General features: G+C 46.9%; 7 protein-coding genes across 7 annotated transcripts; 5 read left to right on the top strand and 2 right to left on the bottom strand.

Annotated features, from left to right (window-relative positions):
* Window positions 1-2,812: 2,812 nt before the first annotated feature.
* PtA15_8A657 (uncharacterized protein) lies at window positions 2,813-5,837 on the top strand (the record flags this gene model as incomplete). The annotated part of the gene is made up of 14 exons (XM_053172109.1): window positions 2,813-2,952; window positions 3,035-3,093; window positions 3,186-3,203; window positions 3,289-3,352; window positions 3,464-3,473; window positions 3,541-3,567; window positions 3,686-3,771; window positions 4,205-4,340; window positions 4,406-4,507; window positions 4,614-4,814; window positions 4,952-4,988; window positions 5,077-5,378; window positions 5,478-5,536; window positions 5,630-5,837. 14 exons carry the CDS (start codon window positions 2,813-2,815, stop codon window positions 5,835-5,837), a joined length of 1,449 nt encoding a protein of 482 aa, XP_053023306.1.
* A 1,893-nt stretch (window positions 5,838-7,730) lies between these two features.
* On the top strand, window positions 7,731-8,543 carry PtA15_8A656 (uncharacterized protein; the record flags this gene model as incomplete). Its single annotated transcript, XM_053172108.1, has 1 exon — window positions 7,731-8,543. One exon carries the CDS (start codon window positions 7,731-7,733, stop codon window positions 8,541-8,543), a length of 813 nt encoding a protein of 270 aa, XP_053023305.1.
* Window positions 8,544-9,342: 799 nt separating this feature from the next.
* On the bottom strand, window positions 9,343-10,120 carry PtA15_8A655 (uncharacterized protein; the record flags this gene model as incomplete). Its single annotated transcript, XM_053172107.1, has 3 exons — window positions 9,343-9,431; window positions 9,605-9,658; window positions 9,706-10,120. The coding sequence occupies 3 exons, from the start codon at window positions 10,118-10,120 to the stop codon at window positions 9,343-9,345; spliced, it is 558 nt and encodes a 185-aa protein (XP_053023304.1).
* A 106-nt stretch (window positions 10,121-10,226) lies between these two features.
* On the top strand, window positions 10,227-10,788 carry PtA15_8A654 (uncharacterized protein; the record flags this gene model as incomplete). The annotated part of the gene is made up of 3 exons (XM_053172106.1): window positions 10,227-10,266; window positions 10,341-10,462; window positions 10,549-10,788. The coding sequence occupies 3 exons, from the start codon at window positions 10,227-10,229 to the stop codon at window positions 10,786-10,788; spliced, it is 402 nt and encodes a 133-aa protein (XP_053023303.1).
* Window positions 10,789-11,325: 537 nt separating this feature from the next.
* PtA15_8A653 (uncharacterized protein) lies at window positions 11,326-14,801 on the top strand (the record flags this gene model as incomplete). Its single annotated transcript, XM_053172105.1, has 6 exons — window positions 11,326-11,508; window positions 11,633-12,286; window positions 12,362-12,562; window positions 12,645-12,971; window positions 13,052-14,591; window positions 14,653-14,801. 6 exons carry the CDS (start codon window positions 11,326-11,328, stop codon window positions 14,799-14,801), a joined length of 3,054 nt encoding a protein of 1,017 aa, XP_053023302.1.
* A 733-nt stretch (window positions 14,802-15,534) lies between these two features.
* Window positions 15,535-16,413, top strand: PtA15_8A652 (uncharacterized protein; the record flags this gene model as incomplete). Its single annotated transcript, XM_053172104.1, has 1 exon — window positions 15,535-16,413. One exon carries the CDS (start codon window positions 15,535-15,537, stop codon window positions 16,411-16,413), a length of 879 nt encoding a protein of 292 aa, XP_053023301.1.
* A 1,706-nt stretch (window positions 16,414-18,119) lies between these two features.
* Window positions 18,120-19,952, bottom strand: PtA15_8A651 (uncharacterized protein; the record flags this gene model as incomplete). The annotated part of the gene is made up of 2 exons (XM_053172103.1): window positions 18,120-19,209; window positions 19,309-19,952. The coding sequence occupies 2 exons, from the start codon at window positions 19,950-19,952 to the stop codon at window positions 18,120-18,122; spliced, it is 1,734 nt and encodes a 577-aa protein (XP_053023300.1).
* Between the last annotated feature and the right edge of the window lie 4,121 nt (window positions 19,953-24,073).

Below are 24,073 nucleotides of genomic sequence, written 5' to 3'. Positions count from 1 at the left end.
TATGAAATTCCAAGTTTGAAGTATGTAGTCATCTTAGTATGGGTCTTTGAAATTTGATCATACTTGGAAAAACCAATGGTGTCTGTACCTTCCACAACAGCACCTTATTACTCCAACTTTGAGGATGACATTTTAATTTATATGGTCAAATGACTGGTTTATATACTGAGGCCCAGTTTGTCAATAATATGTGGCAAGCATTGTAATGTGAATTCTTGTGACACCTGATCAAGTTTTGGTGGACTTTGACACAGGATTTCATGCAAAAGATACACACTAAAACAGGGCCTAAACAAATTCTAATTACATCAAGAAATAGATTAGTACTCCATTTGCCTATTAGAATTTAGATACACAAGGGGAGCTTTTGTTGCACTCTCCAGAGAGTGAAATACGGTAATTGTATTCCATAACTGTGCTGGAGGCTTGCGGTGAGCATAGTATGACAAATAATGATCAATGCTGGAAATAATCTGTAAATTATTTGAAATCAATCAGTAAATCATCCAGAAAGAAACTAGAATTCCAATTCAGCTGGAACTTTAATGGAAATCAGTTGGAACAAGTAAGACACTGTGGCCAAAATAAAACATGACTCAAGCTGGACTGTTTGCTGATTGGGATAATTTCTTGGGTTACATTTCATTTGATTTGCATTAACAAAACTGTAGGCCTGGCTTTCACTTTTCCAATGGAACCCTCATGCACACGCAGAAACTTGGGTGCAAAAGCACAGGCTGGGCCTTTCACACCTCCATAAACAATACACCCTGGCTAGCAAGGTGTGAAAGGCCCAGCTAAATGTCTGGATTTCTGTCAAAAAAGCAGGAATGATCTAGAATTGTGCTGAAAGAAGGGATGGAAAAGTATGAAGATATGGTGGGCATGTGATTCAAAGGTGGGGTATGAGATAGATTTCAGCTAGAAATCCTGGTGTCTTCAGTCAAATCAGCTAGTGAGTTGTTTTTTCTTTAGTTCTCTTTTATGATGTCTACATGCACATGCATGTGGGCTTATTTCAATATTCCCAATGTCATTCTCATGTATGCACATACATGAGGGTGACAAATCACAGGATGGGAATTTAACTTCTTCATGAAACGTAGCAACTGGTTAGAGATCTGTGAAAGGACCACCTGAATGGATATTTTTCCACCAAACAGGCAGTCATTTCCTAGAATTCTGCTGAAATAAGGGATGAAAAAGTGGGAAAATATGGTGGGAATATGATTAAAGTCAAGATTGGCTGTGATGTACCAAATTTCAACTAGACATCCTGGCTTTTTTGAACAAACTGCTGGCGAGTTGTGCTTTATTTTTATTCTCTTGTGAGGACTACATCCACATGCATGTGGGCTGAACTTTACCAATGTCACAATCATCTATGCGCGTATGTATGTGGAGCTGAAAAATCAAAGGCTGGTCCTTTCACAATCCCATGACCATTACACACTGGTTAGAGATTTTTGAAAGATCCAGGAAACCCAAAGTCAAGAATTTTTATTTTGGGTTTTTCTAGCAAAACTGGGCCAGCCACAATAAAATTGGCACTAGCTTGGTATAGTGAAGCAGAATTCTGCTATGATTTACAGTAGTGTGGAACAATTACTCCGGTTCTGCACTATTGCTATGCCCATATGCCACAAAAAGTGACAGCAGCTCTACGCTACAGAGATTGTTAGAGACTTTTTTCCTCAAAAATTTCTGTAACTTAGTGTAAGCAGCGTAGCGGCGCTCACATTGGGCTAACACTACATATTCATTTGGCATTGGGTCACCTGGGCCACATAGGAGGGTGGTAAGGGGACGGGCCTGGGGCTCAAATGCCTGATCCTGTGAAAAACCTAACTTAACACAAGTCCCCCACTTCGGAGGGCCCTGGTACAGCCTGGGCTGGCGCGAAGCGCCCTCGCGCGAAGCGCGACCTCCGAATCTCCTACGGAGAGTCCCTTCAGGACGTGGGGGTCCCCCCCCCCCCCCCCCTCCGTTCGAGAGGCTTAGTTAGGCTAGGTGAAAAACGGTGTCTGTAGTAGGTGGCTTTGTTTTCACGCTACCAGCTGGCAGCGCGGTCGGCGCGGAGGGATCATTTAAGGCGCGCCTGTGTGCCGTCCCAATGGCAATCATACAGCATCATCTTGCGTCGGGACGCAGGTGTGGACGCATCACAGCGGGGGCGATCCGGCGAGACGTTCAAGGACGTTCATCGCGACGCCGGCTATGGAAGACGCCTCGGAGACCAGGGAGGTGGGGCGCGTCGGTATCGCCGATGGATACACGCATCGACGACCTTTGGCCAAAGCCCTTTCGTGGTGGCGTATTAGGGCGTATTGCTTTGGCCGGGCCACGATTGCGCCTCGGGAGTTGCCTCGCTAATGCCCCACTCGCCCCGCTGTGCAGATTGACGTGTACGCTTCTTGTAGGCTCGGCTGTATCCGCGGTATAGGGAAGCTGTTCCCGCTCGCAGGAGATATGTGCATAACGGCCCCGTGGACCAATCCCACCTCCCGTTGCACTCCCGGTAAAAGAACGGAGTTGCGGTGCTACTCAGCTGTAAGCTGTCGGCTTCGATTGACATCCTCGTTACCTTTGAGCCCCGTGATCCTTGATTTTGGCTGCAAGGCTATCGCCGACTCTTGTAAGCTAATCGGTTCCGCAACTCATGAGAATCTTGGTAACGGTAACAGACCAACTCTAGAATTCAATCCTTCTGCAGTTCTGGAATTCCAATACCCGTGTAGTTCGCCTTCGACTCGCGAGTCGGACTTTCAAATCATCGAGCGATATTTCTTCTCCATTCTCAATTATTTCTAGAATGGACGTCCGTGACGATAAAAATGCCCAGTTGGATTCCGAAAACTCAGACGACTTGATGAGGGAAGAGGAAAAGCTGCGCAGTATCCCGGCCATCAAAACGCCACAGCAAAAGCGCGCCTTACTGAAATTGGATCTATTGTCGGTTGAAATCCCACTCTTACAATACTTTCCATTATATGGGTTCATGGAGCCATTCTGATTTATTCATTATTGAGTGCAGGCTAATACCTACCTTGGGTCTTTTCTACTTCCTGAGTTTCTTGGATCGATCCAATCTTGGTGTGTTCGGTTTGATTTGGTTGGCGGGCTGAAAAAAGACCAAAATAATCTACAATTCACTTTCATACTTACCCTGCATTGGAAAAAACTAGGCAATGTACGAATCATCGGTACGGTACCGCTGAATTTATCAATTTCTTTTGACCTGACTGAATGCAGATTGCCCGTCTAACTCTTGCCACCTCATGACACTAGGCCTCCAGAAAGATCTTAGAATGACCGATCATGATTTCTCCATGGCATTGACTATAACATTCATGTGATGAAATTTCTCATCTTTATGTCCAGGGCACTCTTGAAAATCTTGCTGCATAGTTGTATCATTTTAAGGCTCACATTGTTCTTTCTCTTTTTGCGAATGGCATAACAGCCCTTACATAGTTAAGTTGATTGTTAACTTCAAGACGAAGAATGAATGGTAGACTGACTGGTCTCAATTGAGCACAGCTTATCGAGCTCCCTTCCAACTTATTGGTCTGTCTTCCAAACAAAAAAACACTAATCTCAAAAATGCTGGTGTATTTTTACCCTTGAGCTTACGTCTGAACCCTTTATGTCTGTTTTTTTTTATATATCTTTTGTGATACAACAGGTAAAAAGAATCGGCGCTGGTATTCAAATCCCACTGATTGTTACCATTTGGGGACTGATAACCTGCTTACAAGGCTTGGTTACTAGGTAAGCACGAGCTCACCTAGTCCTCCAATGTTTGATTGTGATTTTCTCAAGTATTTATGTCCTCCGGCAATTACTTGGGTGATCAGTTATCAAGGACTTCTTGTGTCCAGGTTAGTCAGCACTTTTATTCAAGTTTAAGAATCAAATTATTCACAGTAGTTGCTTGCGATGTGGAAAGACGAAGTGACCAAAAGAACTTTTATCTCTGCATTTCCACTTTAAGTTCTTTTTGGGCTTGGTTGAGGGTGAGATCAGGTTTTTAACGACGACCTGGCCACTTGAATTCTGATATCTTTTCTACACCTTGAAAGGTGGACTGTATCCGGCCATTATACTTTACTTATCCTCATTTTACACCAGGTCCGTATAGCACTTTTTAGTGTTTGGGTGACTGATACAGTTTTTCATCATCATATCTTCTTTGGAATCTTAGGACCGAGATGCAATTTCGTATTGCCTTGTTCTGGGGTACAATCTGTATAGCTGGAGCGGTGTCAGGATTGCTGACATTTGAGATCATCAAGCTTCACGGTCGTTGGGGACATCCTGGTTGGTCTTGGGTATTTTTGGTAAGTCTCTACAAACTTTTATCTTTGCCTACATCTCACTCAACCTGGTTACTTGATTTGGGTAGATCGAAGGTTTTGTGACAGTGCTTTTTGGCATAATTGGATTCTTCGTTCTGCCATCACGCATCGAGAGTGTGTGGATTTTAACAGAAGCAGAAAAGGCGTCAGTTTTCATTAGTTATTTGACAAATAATACCAGTGATTCGGATACAAAGCCACTGAAGAGTCTACCTTTGCTCTCAACTACCTAGCCATCTTTTATCGAGACTAGAGACGGCCTCGTCGGCTAGTTCCAGCCTGATGCTTTTGACTTCCTCCATCGAAAAGTATCCACCCAAATCAACTGGGCGCCAGGTTTGGGAAGCTTTCAAAAGTCCTCATGTTGTCCTCCTGAATGTGGCACAGTTTGCATGCGCAGGTAACACCAATAGTCTGGCTTATTTTACACCTACCAGTAAGTATTTTTTATTTGAAGTTTATCGGGAAAACTCTTCAAACTTGTTGACTTGCGCATCTCAATTGTTGCAGTTGTCAATTCAGTCAGTTTCTATCCCCTTTTTGAGGTTGTTGCCAATTGCAAACCGACTTAACAGCCTGTCTTGAATACATAGTTTGGTTACTCTCCCTCAGCCACTCAGTTGTTTTCAGGTATTCAAGCTCTCCCTCTGAATTTCATGACATCAACTTCATGGAATCGATCCTCTACTAATGATTCTTATCTGAATTCAAATCGCAGTCCCACCCTTTGCTTTAGCTTTCCTATTCCTGCTTGGGTTATCATACTGGTCGGACTCCCGGCAGTCTCGGGGTGTAGCGTGTAGCATCAGCGCAGCACTTTCGATTATCGGGTTTGCAATCTTTTATGCTTCAGGGCAGGAAAAGGTGAGATATGGATCCTTGTTTTTATCAGTTCCTGGTGCATATGGTGTGGGACCAAGCCTGGCGGCTTGGACAGCGGACAACAGCGAACCCCACATGCGCAAAGCAACCGCTATCGCCCTGGGAACCATGGTGGCAAACTCAGGTGGACTCTTCAGCGTTTGGGCAAGTCTACTCTTTCCTTTTTTCTGCTTCAGGATTACGTGGTTTGACCGGAAACACATTTTTCACTGGGTTCAACTTTCTTGTGGACAATAGATTTTTGTTTTGGGTCACAAGCCAAGATACTACCTTCCGACAGCAATAAATCTATTCCTGTAAGTCATACTATTTGATTAGAAATTCATCATAAACAATATACGTCTTCGAATCCAGCTGTTGCAACGTGGCTGACTCGATGATACAACCAGAGGAGTGTTGATCATAGCCTGCTCCGTATCGAACATGGTATGGTTACGTTATGCTCAAAAACAGAAAGTCGCCAGAAGGAACGACATTCTTCAAAATTTCAATTCCGGAAAGGCCGAGCCACAAGGCACAAGCGAACAGGACGTAGCAGCTGCCCAAGCATGGGACCATCTGGGTGACCAACATCCAGATTTCAAGTACATATATTGATTAAAGTCAATAAAACTATATACCAAGATCTTGAAATAATGGCAGCACCTGCTCTTTTTCCTTCTTGACCATCCATTTACTGTCAATGCGTAGTTTTTTTACAAATATTATACAGGAAAATATACCACTTGAACCAAAATCCGCTCTCATGTCTCCCATGAAATTTTTACACGCTCTGCCTCATCTCCTCCCTGTTCTGACCTGTTACTTGTCTTTTAGTCAAAGCTGCTTGAAGTTGTAGGGCAACACAAGTTAAAGACCCAAGGTACACCTGTGAACAGTAGCTAGCTACTAAGCTAATATTTTGAAGCCCCAGACTTGCGCACAGGAAAGGCTTCATTAAAGAGTCTACTTGGGGGGGCTTTTTTGTTCCGTGAATTCTATGGATTCCACGGAATCTGGGTCACGCGCCCCTCCCAAACTCCACCCAAATCTAAGCCCTTTGAGGCCAGTACCATAGACACAAATTTCACAAATTGACATGGGATTTAAATTTCCCAAGAGTGGTGCACCAAGTGTTACTCATTATCAAGATGATCACCGCTGGTTTCAGCAATACTGCTTGTGTAAATTTCATATTTTGAGAAATATAAATTGACATTGAAATGCAAAATTGGATTCTATTGCTATGGTACCCCCTAATGGATCCTCATTCAATGATTTAAATTTGAATCAGTCAAAATAAAGGTAGGGAATTTTGCCTGACAGGTTTTGACAAGGGGTTTTTTCACCATGTCAGGAGAGAAACCAAGCTGGATGGGTCGTAAAATTGATAAGGACAAATATAGGTCAAGATATCCAAAACTTCAGAATCAGATTTAGAGTTCTAAGGTTGTATTCACTATGGGCGTGCTACTGGTGTCAAAAACTGAAGACCAAACTGAAGACTCCAAACTGAAGACTTGTCACTTGGATCAGGTAATACAGGATCTACGGCTGTTCACACGTGACCGTTTATGACGTTTTGCAGTCTCCAGGAAGGTTTCTGACTTGTTTTTGATTTCTGGATTGATGTTTGCAGATCCTACTCACGATTCTGAATCCTTATTCAATTTCACCTGAATATTTCATGAGGCTTTCGAATCCAGTGATCTCAAACCCTATCTGGAAAGCTGTAAATGTCAGTCCTCGAAGTGTCCGCAGTCATCCATCCCAGTGGAACCTTCATGTGTGGGCCAATGACGGATAGCGCTGATCAAGGCCTGTCACCGGCGAGTCCTGTAGGGCCGCCAGACCCTCCGAGATTGACGGGGCTTCATGCCCTTCAACTGGTGAGTTAGGCGAGACACAGTTACAAACTGTGTTATCTGTTCTAGACTTTTGGTGTTTCACGGGGGCCAGCTTGTCAAGATAAGATCTTAATTCTCGGATGCGTAAAACCAGCTACATAACACCAGTCCTACGATCTCCGGCACTCGCCATATTCTCGAACTTTTGAATTCCGCTCCTTGACTTCCAAGCTTCTTTCCGCCCCACAAAAAAAATCGCTCACAGCTCTGATCCCCATCCCGAGATCCGATAAGTCAGGAAAAAGTACTGAAAAAATTAAGACACAAGAATCCTGGAAAATAACAGGTAATTATCTGTCTGTCTTATAATTGCGCATTGTCAACTCCGCAGCATTATCATCTCCGGTTTTTATTTCTCGTGACTTGGTTTGTAGGATTTACTCTGCTCGCCATCATTCTAATCATAATGTCTCCGTCCACAGGAATCTAGCAGCTTTCCATCACTCGAACAAAACTGAACCAATACGTAAGTTGTCCTGACTCTCAGGCAGATCCTTTTTTGCTTATCTTATCTTGACATTTATTTTCCCTACATCAAACGAAGAAACCACATCTAATCACCTGATTTTTATCTCGTTATTTTTGAAACATCCACCAGCACCAAATGAAGTCACACTTGGCCGCAGTCTTGTTGATTCAGGCCATCTTGCTTCATCAGATTCAAGCGATGGTGACAACTCGCAAGTCTAATGCTAGGACCAAGAGCTGGTTATCAGAAGCCCTGGACTTTAAACAGGTTGTGGGTCTCCGCAGCCCTACCAGATACACAGTAGAGGCGGTGAGCCCTCAGGCGACCCCGCCAAGATTTTCAAACGGGAGCCCTTCAAGTTTAGAGGCAAGCCCGCCACGATTCGCAAACGCCAATCATAATGCAAGCCCGCTAAACTCCGTGATGGCCAGAATCGCGGAGCGTTCTTTCAAGAAATATACCGGTCTGAAATTCGGAACGATTACATTTGATATCGTGGAGCCTGTCGCACGCGGGAAGTACAGCCCGAGTCTGAACACGATAAGAGAAGATGAGATTTTTGTGCCTTCAAAGCCATTCAAGAAGCTCGCCAGCGACAAGAAGCTCCGAGTGCAAAACATCAAGATTTCTGATACCCCCCAGAAAGAAGAGCCGCGGCTGAAGAAACTCAGTCCTGCTGCTGACCCCCAGGAGAAAAGGCCGCGCTTGGTCAAGGTCCAGAGTATCCGCACCTCCAGCCAGAGAGACCTGCTGGAATCTACTGTTCGAGTCCCCGATGTGCCCAAGCCAGCTGGAAATAATCGGTCGCGTTATGACCAAAAGCCCAAAGTAGATTTCTTACTGCCAACGTCTTCCAAGCCTAAGCGCTTCTCCTGCCTACCATGTCATCTGATTGCACGTCGTAAAAAGCCGGAAGAAAGAGTGAATCCATTCTCTGCCGCAGCCTGAGTTGTGTTCTTATGTTTTCTTCATGTTTCTGTGGGCTTGTCTGGTCTGGTCACTTTTCATTCTTCACTTCTTAGCTCTCGTGCCTGTGATACGTTGGATGTCCCGTGTCCTGTGTGTCCGACATCAACCATATTTAATATCCTGATGTGCAGAAAATGGTAGTTTTGTGAACCCGTCACTTGGATACCTTTCTTAACGAGCTGTCAACCAAAATACATTCATAGATGCGCCCAACGTTCCTGACAGTAATACTCTTCCTCATGCTGAAAAACAAAAAACAGTCTTGATGTTTCTCATCTAAATACATATGTCTGCCTTTCTTTTGGGATATCGAAAAAACAACCAGTGAGATCTGTTTCTCATTCAACATAGCTGATAAACATCTAGTGTTCGATGAGGGAAGAAAAGCAAGATAAAACTGGATGAGGCAGAGTGTCGGGGTGGGGTGCACACGAATGCTTGACCCCCTGAAAGTCCTCCTTATCTATCCAGGCTTGCCGGAATGGGTGCGGCACCGAAGCCTGAATGGACAACATGGGAGCCATGCAGTTGAAAGTTCAAGCTGAACATGCTTTCTTCCGGCAATGCTGAACGGGGTATACACGCACACAGGCCTGGTTGTATCGCAGTGCCTCAGGCCGGGACTTGGTTCAGCACTGGCGCCGTGTCTGCCGCCAGCGTCCTGCGGGGACGCCCCGGGGAGGACCACAAGCGACGAACGTGCAGAGAATGTCCTCTCAAATTAAATCCTGCCCATCCTGTGCCGGATATCCACCTCTTCCGGCCACCGACAGCCGTTTTATTTTGGTGAACTTGGGCGAGTTTGATTGTGGACTTCGGTGTCCGATCCAGCGACCTTATCGATCCGGCCTGTGGTCGCTGAGCTGACTGTGGAGGTTGTGGATATGAGAGGAGGACGGGCGTGTTGTCAGCAAATGCGATTTCCTTTCTTTATCAGCAAATAGTCGTCGCCATCCTGGGTGGGTCGAGCCTTCCCGGCTGGGATCACACACAGTCGTTCCCTGTTTGTAGGATATGCCCGACTCTCGTTGTCGGCTCACGGTGCGCGTCGTTATGGTTATCTTTGTTCGTGGTGGCCGCCGCGAAGTGTCTCTCTATTAGCCCATCAATCCGCGGCCTTTGGAAAGGCCACCTTGCCGACCTTCGATCTGGGAATACAGCCGCGCTGGTGATATAAAACGGCGGCTACAGATTGTTGTTGTTGTTGCGAAGGCCGCCGGGGGCGAGGACGATGGCGAGTAGAAATGCAAAGTTGGTTGATGCGAATGAGCACGCGGGAGTTGGAATGATGATGATGGGAAGCTGGATGCAGGGCCGCCCGCCTCGGGAGGCCAGGAGACCGGAGTCTTGTGGGAAGTAGTGGCAAGTGCCCCGGGTGAAGCCCAGGAAAGGCCTTGGCCGGCTGCCGGACTGGGATCATCGGGCTTTATGTGCTCGGCGTCTCCCGGCGGCCGGCGCCCGTCCCAAGTGTTGAGACAAGTGATGATCATCTCGAGGAAAGAAACCAGTTCAGCCTGAGTTTCTGGCGGGCGCCGATCCGCTTTTGTTCCCAACATCCTCAGCCTGAGGAGCTGGCCACAGATCATCAGGCATCCCTGCCATATGTAGATGTGTTTCTTTTCCGACAGATATCGCCCATGATCTCCCTAGGAAACCATATTGATGGCTGGCCGGGCAGGAAGCAGTAGATTGTCAGCAGAGCGTAGACCCGTAGAAGTTGGGCTGGTCCATCCCACCTGGCGCTCCACCGTCCCCCTCGCTCGCCATCTCGCTCAGGCTCAGCCAAACCCACCCTTGGGATCTCCAGCCAATATCCCACCTCCCCACCCACCCCAGTCTCCCTCCAGCCCACATTCTCCCTGCCCGCCCAGTCCGCCCGCTCTCCTGAGTTGAGCTCTGTATGTCGGCCAGCTCTGAAGACTGATGCTGTCTATCTGATTGCTGCCAATTATCTGACTACTCGACTCTTCGCTTTCTTCCATAGCGAACCAGCTCTCGGATAGCCGACCAAAGAACCTTGCCACTCGCCCAAGCCGGTCTTCCTGCTCCAAGCCGAGAGACCCTCAATCGATCCGACCCTCTCTGCGAGCCCGAGCTCAGTCGTCAAGAGCGCTGGCTGAGCACCCCCTGCGTTCTTCGCACCTCTGCAAATAAGTACATAGACCTCCAGCTGTCTTGGGCATATATCCATACCCGCCAGCCTGTAACCCCCCTCCAAGAGTAACAACCAGTTGTACTATCCTCTGGTCAGTTCCTTCCTCCTTCTTCTCCCATCCAGCTCCAGCTCCACAGTCACAGTCGTGCTCTCCCCCAAGAAAACACTGTCCCCATACAAACAATTCATTCGTTTTTTCCCTCTTTTCATTCGGCCCTCTTCCTGTCGCTTCTGCCGCTCGTAATCTTGAAACTGATTGATTGATTGATTGATTGATTGATTGATTGATTTCCTTATCCCATCGTTTTTTTTTTTTCATCGGCTCTAGCTTGTGGCCGGCATCGATATTAGCCCTTGTGGATCCGACTACCTCAACTCGCAGGTTGTTTGCCTCGCTCGACTGCCCCGCTGACCGTATGCCCAACTGATAAACCCGCCTCCCTTCGACCGTCCCCTCCCCCCTCGAATCATCCCGTCATCCTCCTCGGCCCCCCTCAAACATCTCCTCGGCATACACACATACAGTCACTCGTTCCCCCGACTCTTCCCCACGGTTATCTGCACACATCCTCTCCGATTTGTAATTAAAAAAGAATTAAACCAACCATGTCCACCCCGCACAATCACCAGCCCCCTCACAACCGACCCCAGCGTCAGCAACCACCCCTCTCATCTCCCTTCGTCTCTCAGCCCGACCTCCGACCGCCAAGGACTGCCCCTCTGATCCATCAAAACGTTGCTTACAACCGCTATCAGGACGACCGGGAATCCAATCTCGAGAAGGATGAGGTAACGCAACAATCTATCACACACTCATTCTCTCTCTCTCTCTCTCTCTCTCTCTCTCTCTCTTCTCTTCACCAAACCGGCCTCGGATACTCACCTCAACTGATCCTTGTTGGTTTCAAAACAGGGATCCTACTCTCCCCCTCACCTCGACCCCTCCGAGCCGATCCTCCATCCAGCATCGCGGATCACCCTCAAATCAGGCGTCCGTTTCGGAGTGGCCCAGTCGAGCAATGATTCTCACCCTCATCTGGCCCCTCCTCAACACGGCAACCCTGACATGCGCCGGAAGAAATCGCTCGTCCGTCCAGATCGTGCTCCCATCGACCCCACCCATCGTCTCTACAACTACCGCAACCACGCAGCCGCCATGGAAGCTGACGAGCGCGGCCGGGTCGAGGTGAGCCATACCGGTGCAACGGCCATCGACGGGTCCGCTGCCCTGGCTCAGCAGCCCTTCGACCCGCACCCTCACCCGCTCGAAGAACACTCTCCCAACTCAAACTCACCCGGTCCTATCAACACCGGCCCCAGTCGTGCCGGCCTCATGGCCGCCCTCGGTCGTCCAGCCCCGCCCTCAGGCTACTCAGGTCTCGGTGGTGGTGGTGGCGGCGGCGGCGGCGCTCGTTCGGCCGGCGCCGGTGGCCTCCGACGCGGTCAAAGTATCCTCGCCCGTCGGCCTGGTGAAGCGGAGGAGTCCGGTCTAGCAATCCTCAAACGAGGAGAAACACTACGACGAACCGGCAGGAAGCGTAAATCCTCCACCGACTTGACTGAGACGGTCAGTGCATCCTGTCCCATCTTCATTGTTTCCAACAATATTCACATTCTTTTCTGGTTCGATGCCTGGTATTAGAATTCAATCCCTAAACCGCCCGTCTCACCCTGGGCCATCTACTGCCGTGCTATCACCTGTTGCTTCCCAGCATTTGTACTCTCGACGTGTGGAATCAAGTCAGCCGACCGAGTCAGTGCCTGGAGAGAGAAGATGGGAATTCTATTTCTGATTTTCACCCTCATGGCTGCCGTTGCTTTTTTAACTTTTGGGTTTACTCAAGTGAGTCGTCTTATGACTTGTGATACTGTTTGCTATTCGGCTGACCTTTTTCTTCATCTTCCATGAATTGGACGAATCTTAGACAGTTTGCGGAAAACCACCCCTCCGCTATCACAGCGGTTCAATCCAACCCGGCATGATCATATTCCACGGAGAAACGTATGACTTCGACAACTTCAAGCACCCTGCAGCACCCGGAATTACTGGGGGTGACAACCCGGCCTACAGTGCTTTCAATGCTGGCGGGATGGATGGCAGTTTCTTGTTCCAGCGTGTCAACCAGCGGTGTCAAGACATCATCACCCCGGCGCCTAGGACTGGCATTCCAACAGATGCATCAGGCAAGCTTTCGTGGTACTTCCCGTGCAATTTGTATGGTCAGCACGGTGCCAGTGCAGTCAACAAAACAGTACGTCCTTCTCAGTTGCCGTCTTTATAGAAGCAGACATGCTAAGTGGGCTCCTTCGTTTGTTTTCAATCAATTACCAGGGCTATGCCGAAGGTCGACTGTGTCATACCAAGGACAACGCTCGACAAGCCCTTGCAAATATGAAACCCCTGGGCCAAGTCTATTATACGTGGGACGACCTGAAGAACTCGAGCCGGAACTTAGTAGTCTATGATTCGATCGTGCTCGATTTGGACCTTCTCAATTGGCTTGATCGCAGTCAAGTCACGTACCCCGAGGTTTTCGATGATTTGAAGCAAAGCAACAATCCCTTTTCAGGTCAAGACATCACAATGCAACTTCTGCGGGCTGGAGGGCAGCAACTCGGCGGCTGTCTCATGGATATCATTCAAGTAGGCTACATCGACACCAACACACTGGGTTGTGTAGCTTCGACGGTAGTCCTATACGCATCCTTGGTTGTCATCATAGGAGTTGTCCTGATCAAATGGGCGATGGCGGTATGGTTTGCTTGGTTTTTCGGCTGGCGACTTGGCTCGTTCGGCAAGGAGACTGCTGAGCAAAGAGCTCAGCGTGCAGCTGCCATCGAGACCTGGTCTTCCGATATCTATCGCCCGGCGCCTGCCCGATATCGTCCCAACGCACGGAGTGCCAAGAAGTCCCTGCTCCCTAACACCAGTCGGTTCACCGTTATGGGCAAGCCGGGAGGCGGCTCTGGCCTGGGTGTGGCTGGTGGTGGGGCTCGCCCGATGAGCACGTATGTCGGCGAAATGAACCGGAAAAGCATGATGGCTTTTCCAACCAAGCCGACCGGACTCGCCATGAAGAACTCGCCTCCTCCAACACCCGGCGGCTTGAATCCATCCCACAGCGCAGCATCTCTCAGTCAGGCCGTCGGTTCGCGGCGCTCTTCCTTCCTGCTCGGAACTGGAGGCGGCGGTGGAGGGGGGAGCACTGAAGGCTCTAACATCAGTCAACCGCCCGGCTGCCCCTTTCCACTCTATAACGTCGTCCCACAGCCTCCCCCGGACTACGAACCATTCAACTTCCCCCTTGTTCATACGATTTGTCTGGTCACTGCGTACTCTGAATCCGTCGAAGGTCTTCGCACGACGCTTGACTCGCTCGCCACTACTGATTATCCGAATTCCCACAAATTCATCCTGGTCATCGCTGATGGGAAAGTTAAGGGGTCAGGCAATGACATGACCACCCCCGAAATCTGTCTGTCTATGATGAAGGATCTGATTGTCAGACCTGAGGATGTTGAGGCGAAAAGCTATGTGGCGATTGCCGATGGTCATAAGCGACATAACATGGCCGAGGTCTATGGCGGCTTCTACTCCTACGACAATGACACCGTCGAAGTGGCCAAGCAGCAAAGGGTCCCGATGATCCTGATTTCGAAGACCGGTAACGCAGACGAACAGCACGAGTCTAAGCCCGGAAACCGTGGGAAACGAGATTCTCAAGTTCTGCTGATGAGCTTCCTCCAGAAAGTGATGTTTGATGAACGGATGACGGAGTTCGATTACGAATTCTTCAACTCTATCTGGAGAGTTACTGGCGTCAGTCCGGATCATTACGAGATCTGTTTGATGGTGGATGCCGATACCAAAGGTTCGTGAACTGCTTTTTCGATTTTATCCTCAGACATGCGCTAATGATGGTCTATCAACAGTCTTCCCGGACGCCGTGTCTCGCATGGCTGCATGCATGGTACGAGACTCCGAAATCATGGGCCTTTGTGGGGAGACCAAGATTGCCAACAAGAGTGACAGTTGGGTGACCATGATCCAAGGTATGATCTCTTGTAATCTCTCGGAGTAAGCCAGAGTGACATGACAGCTGATAGTCTCATTGCGTTCCGCTAGTCTTTGAATATTACATCTCTCATCATCTGCAGAAATCGTTCGAATCTATGTTCGGAGGTGTGACCTGTCTGCCTGGATGTTTCTCCATGTATCGGATCAAGGCACCCAAGGGTGGCGAGGGGTACTGGGTACCCATCCTGGCCAACCCCGATATTGTCGAACATTACTCCGAGAACGTCGTGGACACTCTACACGCGAAAAATCTCTTGCTGCTCGGAGAAGACCGGTTCTTGACAACGCTCATGTTGAAAACGTTCCCGAAGCGCAAGATGATGTTTTGTCCGCAGGCGGTATGCAAAACAATCGTCCCCGACACATTTCGAGTCCTGCTCTCTCAGCGTCGACGATGGATCAACTCGACGATACACAATTTATTTGAGCTGTTATTTGTTCGGGATCTCTGTGGGACGTTTTGTTTCTCGATGCAATTTGTTATTGGAATGGAATTGGTTGGAACGCTCGTCTTGCCCGCCGCCATCTCGTTTACGGGCTACATCATCATCCTGACGATCATACCCGGAACGGAAAAACCGATAATCTCGCTGATCCTCCTGGCCTTCATTCTTGGATTGCCCGGTCTGTTGATTGTCATCACCTCCCGACGAATTGCATACGTCGGGTGGATGCTGGTCTACCTCTTGTCCCTTCCAATCTGGAACGCCATCCTGCCCACCTACGCCTATTTCCACATGGACGATTTCACATGGGGAGAGACGCGGAAGATCGACGGCGCGAAAGAGAAAGCACACGGCGACAAGGAGGGCGAATTCGACTCATCGCACATTACGATGAAACGCTGGGTTGAATTTGAACGCGAACGTCGGTGGAAGTCGGAGCAATCAGGCACTCTCAACGAAACTGGCTTCCGTAACGGCCCCGCTCTTGCCCCGCCTTCGGGCCGATACAGTCTCAATAGCAGTGTGGACAACTGGAGTAGTGCAACAGTCAGCGATCCCTACGGTACTCGACTTCCCTCTATCCAGCAACTGTCGCTACCTCAGCCCCTGGCTCGAGAAGAGTCGAGAGTCTCGATGGGCGGTTATTACATGAGTCACCCGCGGAATACAATGCCCCCACGGCAAACCAGCCACGACAGTTATACGGGACGGATGACGGACTTCGAGGCGAGTCGGGAGCCGATCCTGCCCGCATTCAAAGCAGCCACGAACGAGTCAACTGGCCACAGTCCGTTCGAGGACGAGGAGCGGGTGTCGCCCAACCACGAGTTCGCGCACCTGTTCCAGAGCACCCATCCGGACGACGACCAGCAGTCCTCGTCTCATTCCACCGTCTTGGGTGGCAGCGGTGGGGCCAATGGGCTCGAGCTCAAAGCCGGCTTCGCCAGGGGCGTCACCCTCTCCGACACCGGCGCCGTCCCCGACTCGATGGGCGCTATGCGTAGAGTCGACCGCCCTACTCACGCTAACCTCCCCCCCTTACAACCCTCCTCAAATCTCCCCCACCACCACCACCAGCAGACTGGCAGTGCCAACCCGTTCAAAACTTCGCCGAGCCCCGACGACGACTTGCCTTCTCCACCCGGGTTCACCACCTACAGGAGGCAATAATCCCCCCCCCCCCCCCCTCGCGCTCTTTTCCTCTCCCCTCACTCTTCTCGATCATCATTCGACCCTATTGAATTAATCCCAAAAGAGAACAATTTCATACAGAAAAGAACGATTTCCTTATTCTTTTTGTTACTGTTTCTCCCCCCCCGCCCCCTTTTTTCATGTGTGTAACTGACATCCCGCAAACCCTTTACATATATAATATACTTAAAGTGCAAAAAACTTCACCTTTCCTTCTTTGTGTTTGTGTGTTCTATGTGTGCTACTATTACTACTTACAACAACACCTACTACTAATCGCTCCTATTTATTACTACTACTACTACTCTTACTACTTTTATTCATATTTATTGGCCGTGGTCGTGTTCCGAGAGACGTTTTTCTGCTCCCTCTTTTTTTTGGTCGCCTTCACCAGGGAAAAAGAATGATCACTTGCCAACAAGTGACATACCAAAGTAGAAAGGGGCCTTTGTACTTTTTGATGTCACTTGCAGACAAGTGATCATTGTTTTTTCCTGGTGCTTTCTTAATACCTTTGTACCTGTTTATTACTCTTCATTCATTCTTCATCCCTTGATCTTGTTTCATCTCCATTCATTCGCCGTGGCTCGGTCGGCCCATTCCATGCAGCTTTGTGTTCCGGTCATCCTTGTTACTACTACTACCACCTTACACATTTATCTACGCCCATACTTATAACACACACATCTCTATGTTCTCCCTCCACCCGTACTTCTATATCAAGCTTAACTTATTGTCTTCCTTTTGCTCTCTCCCGTCGCTTTCAAACTCCCCTGGACAAAAATACATCTTTTGTTCAGATCAAGTGGCGCCGGTCCTGTGCAAACACGGATGGACGATGTCTTGTTCAACCGGTGGACAGCTGCTATTGCTGGGTGCTCCAGACCGGAGCGGTCCCGCTGCTGGTTCCTCCTTGTCCCATCTCTTGCATTAGCGCGCCGGTTGGATGCGTGGATCAGACCTAGGGCCGTCCAGCGGCCTCACACACTGCACGCACGACATCTTTTTGTGCTTTTGCTTTCTGACTGGCTGGCCTATCCACTTTATGCAGGAATAGGGACGGTTTGGTTGTCTTGGTACGATGTTGGGTCAAAGTAAGCATATGGATGACAAAAACTATGGTAGGAAAGCTTTATTGGAAGCTTGGTCACTTAACACTTCGAAAAAAAAAAAAAAAAAAAAAACAGGGCAGATCCCACATCTTTGGTGCTTACAGAAACTGAATGAAATGAAAGTGTTTAAAACTTGCAGGAAAACTCTTTTACTTCTCCCCAAGAATACACCTACACAATCCAGTGAATTTCTCTATCGCTGAAGGAAAAATCAAGACCCCTCAAACAATTAAACAATTTTCCAACTTGAAAATCTGTCAACCCTTCATGCAGTACAGCAGCATGAAGGGCGAATTTTGATTCCCGGCATTGGGGGTGGACATGGGTGATGGTTCTACAAGAGCATGGATACATTTCAGGTTGATAACTGAATGACAAACTTAATAACGATACATAAAAACAAATCTCTATACAACGATACATAAAAATAAACCTCTATAACCGATCCCATTATGATTACTCATTTTGCTAAACAAACGACACATGCATACGTAGCATAGCGAATCCACCAAGGACATTAGTAAATAAATATGTGAGACGAGATAGAGAGAGGAGACCGGGAGGATGTAACAATCAATCGAGGAGGGCTTGAGTGGTCCGCAGTTTACACCGCTTTAAGAATTTCGACAAGTCAGTACCACCCGTGCCTTTCAGAATGCTTGTATCCCCTTCTGCAATCGACGCGAGTTGCTCCATGGAAGCCATCGCCGGAGAATGATTGTCTGCACGGCGTTCTCCAAGTAAAATAGGCGAGCTTTCTTTCTCTTCTGTGTTCTCCGTCCGCTTGGTACGGTCTTGGAGCTTTCCGTTGCGCGGCTCATCGCGGTGGATTGGTTTATTAAGCTGAGTGGATGTTGGATTGATACTTTCAGCTGAACCCAAGGCTGATACATGAGTTGGAGGCGAAGAGTTCTTCTGACAGATAATGAATAGAGACACGATTTGAGTATGGGTCTTTCTCAAATTTTCTAAGGATTGGATGCAGAAGTTATAGTTTTCCTTCAAGTTATTTGGGCCTGATTTGAATTTCTGATCCTGATGATTGATCACGATCGATCGGATCAAGTTGGGTTGACCGCGCTTGGTCAAACACGAGCGAGATAGCTGAGCGAGGAAGAGGCGATGATGATGGGGCATATATGTTGACATCCGCTTCATAAAAGTTTCTTCATCATGGATTCCGCTTGAAATCTCCTGCTGATTGGGCTCGTGGTCGACTCCCAGGAAGACATCGATTGCATGAATCAAAGTGCTTTGTCCAGCACTTGGGCCTCCAAACTCAGTTACTTTCCATTGATTTTCTTCTGATGATTCTTCGGCTTCTTTTTCAGTCCTCTCTTTGTTTGATCCATCAGGTTCAACGCCTTCCCATCTCCATCGCCCACCGATAAACCAAGGCCTGATCTCCCAGTAAAACGTTCGCGGATCACATCCGACTCGGACGTCACTTAAAACCTTTGATATGCGATCGATTTGTTTCGCCAGTCTTCCTAAATTGTTTCCGATTCGCTTCACTGAAGTTTCATCTTCCATGAATGCTTCATCCAAGGATGATCGCATCAACTTCAAACATTCTGGCCCGAGAGCTTCCACCAGTACTGAGGTCTTATAGAAATGTCTTTCGGAGTCCGTCTGTGTGAACGTTGTTGGTATTTCAAGATTCCTATCATTAAAAATATCAAGAACCATGATAAGATTGATATGTCAGCATATATTAGGAATGAAGACGGGAAACAATCCACAGAGGTGAAGGCGAACCCACTCAGCTGTAAATCCGAGTTTAGGTTCTTTAAATGACCAGTTATATAGAACTGTGTCCGCATAAGTCAGAACAGGAGGCATATCCAAAGCTAGACTGATTGCAGAGAATGGGACGGCCAAAGAAAGAGGGATGAGGGTTTTCGCCTCATGGACAGAGTGCTCATTGGAGGATATAGAATGGACAAAAGCGTGGGTCAAGAACGCCAGGACAAGGCGAGCTCTGCGCATTTCCACGATATCGTCTATTAGAGGATCAATAGTCAAGACCGGCAGTTCGGAAGCGATGAATTTCTTCCATTTCTCAACTTCGACAAGTTTTGTCGCTGGATCGGCGGTTTGAGATATTGACTTGCTGATTGTCTCTAGAGCGTCTTCCCACGGCTGATAGACTGGATTGGTTATTCTTTTTAGAGGAGCTGAAGGAGATAAGAAGCCAGATCGGACATCGACATCAAAATCAGCCGAAGCAAGTGTCGTGGTATCATTGGAAGTGCTCGAGTCGAAAAATTGACGAGCTGATGAAGATGCTGATGATAGCTTGTAGTTTGGGTGAGAAGATGGGGAAGAACTAGACGAGTTTGAGCCGAGGAAGACTTTCTGGGGGCTCAAGAAATGATCGGAGTTCAAGCTTGAGGAAGTCAACATTTCGACTTAAATATGGATGAAGTCACTGGTGATCACTCCAACCCTTTACCGATATGTCCCGAGCGGCATATCCGGTAGACAATCTAGGATATCTCGTAGCGGAGCGCGGATTACGCCAGATATCCTAGATCCGAGGGTACCAAACCTGCGGATGTTGTCGGATATTTCTGGATCCACATTCCTTCAACGTTGGCAATTGTAGGTGTGGCAATTGGGCGGGCCCGCCGGCCCGCCATTAGGGCCTAGGCCGCCCAAACCCGGCCGGGTTCAGTGGAGGCGGGTGCTTCCGGCCCAGGAGGGACTTATGTAGCTAAGTTTGGTGGATGTTTGAATTTGACTACAGGGTTTTTTGAAACCAACTTTACCTCAAGTCTTGGAGTCAACTCAACATGGCGAGTTCTGGTTCTCATTCTAACAGAAACAACATCAAGGATGATAATCCTGGGCCCAATTTGGACAAAAATGTCAGCCAAGAGAAGGAAAACTCAGAGCCTCAGACTCCAGCACATAGTGAATCCCCAGACCAGAAACCTGCTTCACAGTGTAGTAGGGTCCATTCCACTTGTGGGCAAAGAGTATCCCCACTGAAATTCCAGAGAAAGTTTATGCACCAGAACCAGATCACCTGGCACAAGCAAACCTGACTTTTAGGCAGCCACCCAAGTTTCTTTGCTTTGCTCTTACTGCCTATGCTGTGCCACCAACAGATCCGCCACATATTGAACTTGATCCCAGTCCACTCCCAGAAAAGATTCAATTTTGAGAATTACAGGCAGTGTCACTCACTGTCCAAAAATGAAATCATAGGGAGAGAACCCTGCAGCCCACTTAGTTGAGATCTGATCAGCAAACAACACAAAAGGCATAGAATTTGAGTTGAGAGTTTCCACACTCAACCATTCCTTGCCCTTCAGGCTAATATGGTGTGGAAACTTGATGCTTTCCTGGTAATGCACACAAAATCCTGCCACCTGTCAAATAAGAACACACCAAGCTGTAGTGCATCATCCAATGCTCTTGAAGGAACACCACCACCACTTGAAAGGCAACATTATTGAGGAACTTGGCTTTAACCCAGCCAGGAAAATCATCACAAGCCACAATCAGATACTTAGCACCACCCACTTTAATGTGGACCACATCCATTGAAACTATCTCAAAAATCATTGACTTTCCTGTTAGGTAGGGGAGCTCCAAAGGCTGCCTGAGATTGTGCTTCTAAAAAGCTTCACAGCCTCAAAACCAGGGCACAACTGACTGCTTCAAGGATGGCCACCAAAAATTATCCACCACCCTACAATGGGTCTCTGCCAATCCACAATGGACCAGGTCTTTGTGTAGCTTATCATGGTATGGAGATACTAAGATGTCAGACTGTAGGCAGTGCATTGAGGGGAAATTTCTCTACATCTGCCCTTGTGGCAGTCTGTAAAATCTCAAGTGGAAAAGGATCAGACCTATGATAGTGGGGTGGATTTGTTTGAGATGACAAAGGGGGTGGATACCCTTGGCAGAGGTGTAGGATGAGAATCAGAGGAGTGGGGTCTGACAAATGGTGTCGGAGAAGCAGATAAGGGATGCACAAGGTTCAAAACTATGAATATTGCAGAAAAAGAGGTTGGAGATGCAGAAAGGAATCAGGAAATAGGCTCAAAAGCTCCACTGAACTCAGGAAGAATCAGGATCAGGATCAATAATGCTCAGAAAGCTATGGTATTACATGGAGGACCTTGTACAATCTCAGGCAGAGCTTGAAATATAGTCTAGGATGAGTGGCATGCGCCTGACCCTTGTGTCTGACACATGTCCACTGCTATGAGAACAACAACCGTCAGAAACACAACAACCCCACAACACTCTGCAACCAAACACCAATCAAAGAACAAAACCTCCAAAACAGAGGTAGTCTGCAGAGGAGAGAAATGAGAAATCTCAAGCAGAGTACAAGAGAAAAAAAGGGAAGCATAACCGGAAAGAGAACCAAGGGAAAAATAGCCAAAAGAGTGCGATGAAAACTAAATGCTGAATTGACGGTGTGGAACTCTCACGGGAGGGGAAATGTAAATATCACGGATTTGACAGTTTACACGGGTGCTTGAAGGGCTGCCCTCCTGTAATTAAGCTCTAGGAGATACACTATTTATTTTAGTGTGGCGTAATCTTCCTGAATTTTAGCTATTTAAATCTTGTTATTATTTTAAACCTTGTAAAATTTAATTTTGATGTAATGTTATAATTTAGAAGAGTTTTGGCGTGATGAGTACTCTGGGAGATTCCTGAATTTAAATTAATAAGTCAGATTTTTGAGTCAAGTGAGAAGTTGAGGCAATATTTGATAAGGGGGCAATTTTATAAGACAATGTTTGATGGGGGCAAAATTTAATGTGATGTCTGCTGAATAATATCAATTATCATTCACTAGTGCAAGCATGAGGGGGAAAGAAAACAAGAAGGGGCAAGAGAGGCCTCCTTTTATAGGGAAAATCACGTCTGAGAGTGATTTACAATGTAGTGAAATAAATGTACTAATGGGGAAAGCTGTTTAATGTAATGTGAAATAAATGTACCAGTTGGGAAAGATTTAAATATGTAATGAAAACAATTTCCCCTTTGGGTTATGATCACTTGGCTTGGACTATTTGGGAAGGAAAATTACGTCTAAGAAGTGATTTGCTACTTGTGATTGAAGATCAAGGTGGGGAAATTTCCTATTAGGGAAAACTTGGCCATTTAGAGGTGATTGCCAAGATATGAGTGGTTTTTAAGTGAACTTGTGATAAAATAAACAACATGTGAAAACAGAAATATGTACATGTGATTTTAAGGGTGTCCAGCGCTTTTAATGGGCGCATTAAGATAAAGAGTTCTTGTGTAATTTATATATATCTGTCTTATAACTTGCAAACTAAATTCTTCCACGCTTTTTGACGGTGTGTACATAATTGTAATATATGTAAATTGTATTTTAATGTATTTGTAAGGGGTTTGATTTTGATTGGTCTTACCACAGCGGATGCGGATTTCAAACCTTGAATATCTTGCTGGAGGCAGACCTTGAGATGCCAGTCCTAAAAAATCTTCAGGGGTGGGTCTGTTAGTCCTGCACCACATCTTTCATTCTGCCATGTGTATGGGTCTGAATATCACACCAGCCTCCAAGCTTGAGGGCAAGTACATAAATATGGATGTATATGCATATTTATGGATTAAAGAAACCAATAAAATAATATTTATGCATTAAAACAACAATTGAGCTGCTCATATGGGCATACTGATCAATTGATTGGGCAAAAACTGTTGAGAGTAAATCAAACAAACAAGAGACATATTCTTATGTAGTAAAAACAATGTGAAGTTACTGACATTACATTATCCAGAGGGATTTTTGTAAAATAATTCCCTCCATTACCAGATTATAGGTAATAAGTTATTTTTATCTGGTAAAATCTGCCTGAGCATGTTTGGATAACATAACGGAGGGGGTTTTCCCCACAATACCGCAAAGAATAATGCCAGTAACGCAATAACTGTGTTATCTGGCGTGAAAACACTGTAAAATGGGCAAAAAACCCGTGTTATACGCATGTTATTCCCCTAGGATTGTGGGGGACAATGTACCAGGTCTAATAAAAGAGGGAAAAAATAAAAAATAAAATGTAACTGAAACATCTTTGCTGTTAGCACAACAATAACAGCACCAATTGAGTTACATTATCCATTAATTTTTGTTATGGATTGTAACTTTGCATTGTTGGTACTGTAGTAAGAAAGAAGGAGTTGAATCAAGCATTCATAACCTACATCCATGCAAGCTCTTTTTGGAATACACCAATGTGAACTGTATTTTTCATCAATATTTCCAATTGGCAAGCACCATATCCTCACCGATAAACTGAGAGATGCCATTAGGTTTGTTGGAAATACTTTTGAATGGTAAGAAGGGAGCAAGTTTGTTGTACTTTCTCAAAGAGAGCCTTGCAGGAAGTAAATGTGTTTGCAGAGTGAGATTGCTTTTGGTAAGCTAAAAAAAAATGCATAGACATGAAATCCATCTGAAGTCAGCACATAAATTTGTATGTTTATTTTACTTCTGTATAGCCCAAAGTGAAAAACAACTTGCC

The sequence above is a fragment of the Puccinia triticina genome, chromosome 8A (genome assembly GCF_026914185.1).
Source record: "Puccinia triticina chromosome 8A, complete sequence".
Taxonomy (NCBI): domain Eukaryota; kingdom Fungi; phylum Basidiomycota; class Pucciniomycetes; order Pucciniales; family Pucciniaceae; genus Puccinia; species Puccinia triticina.
This window is presented reverse-complemented; position numbering and strand designations above follow the sequence as displayed.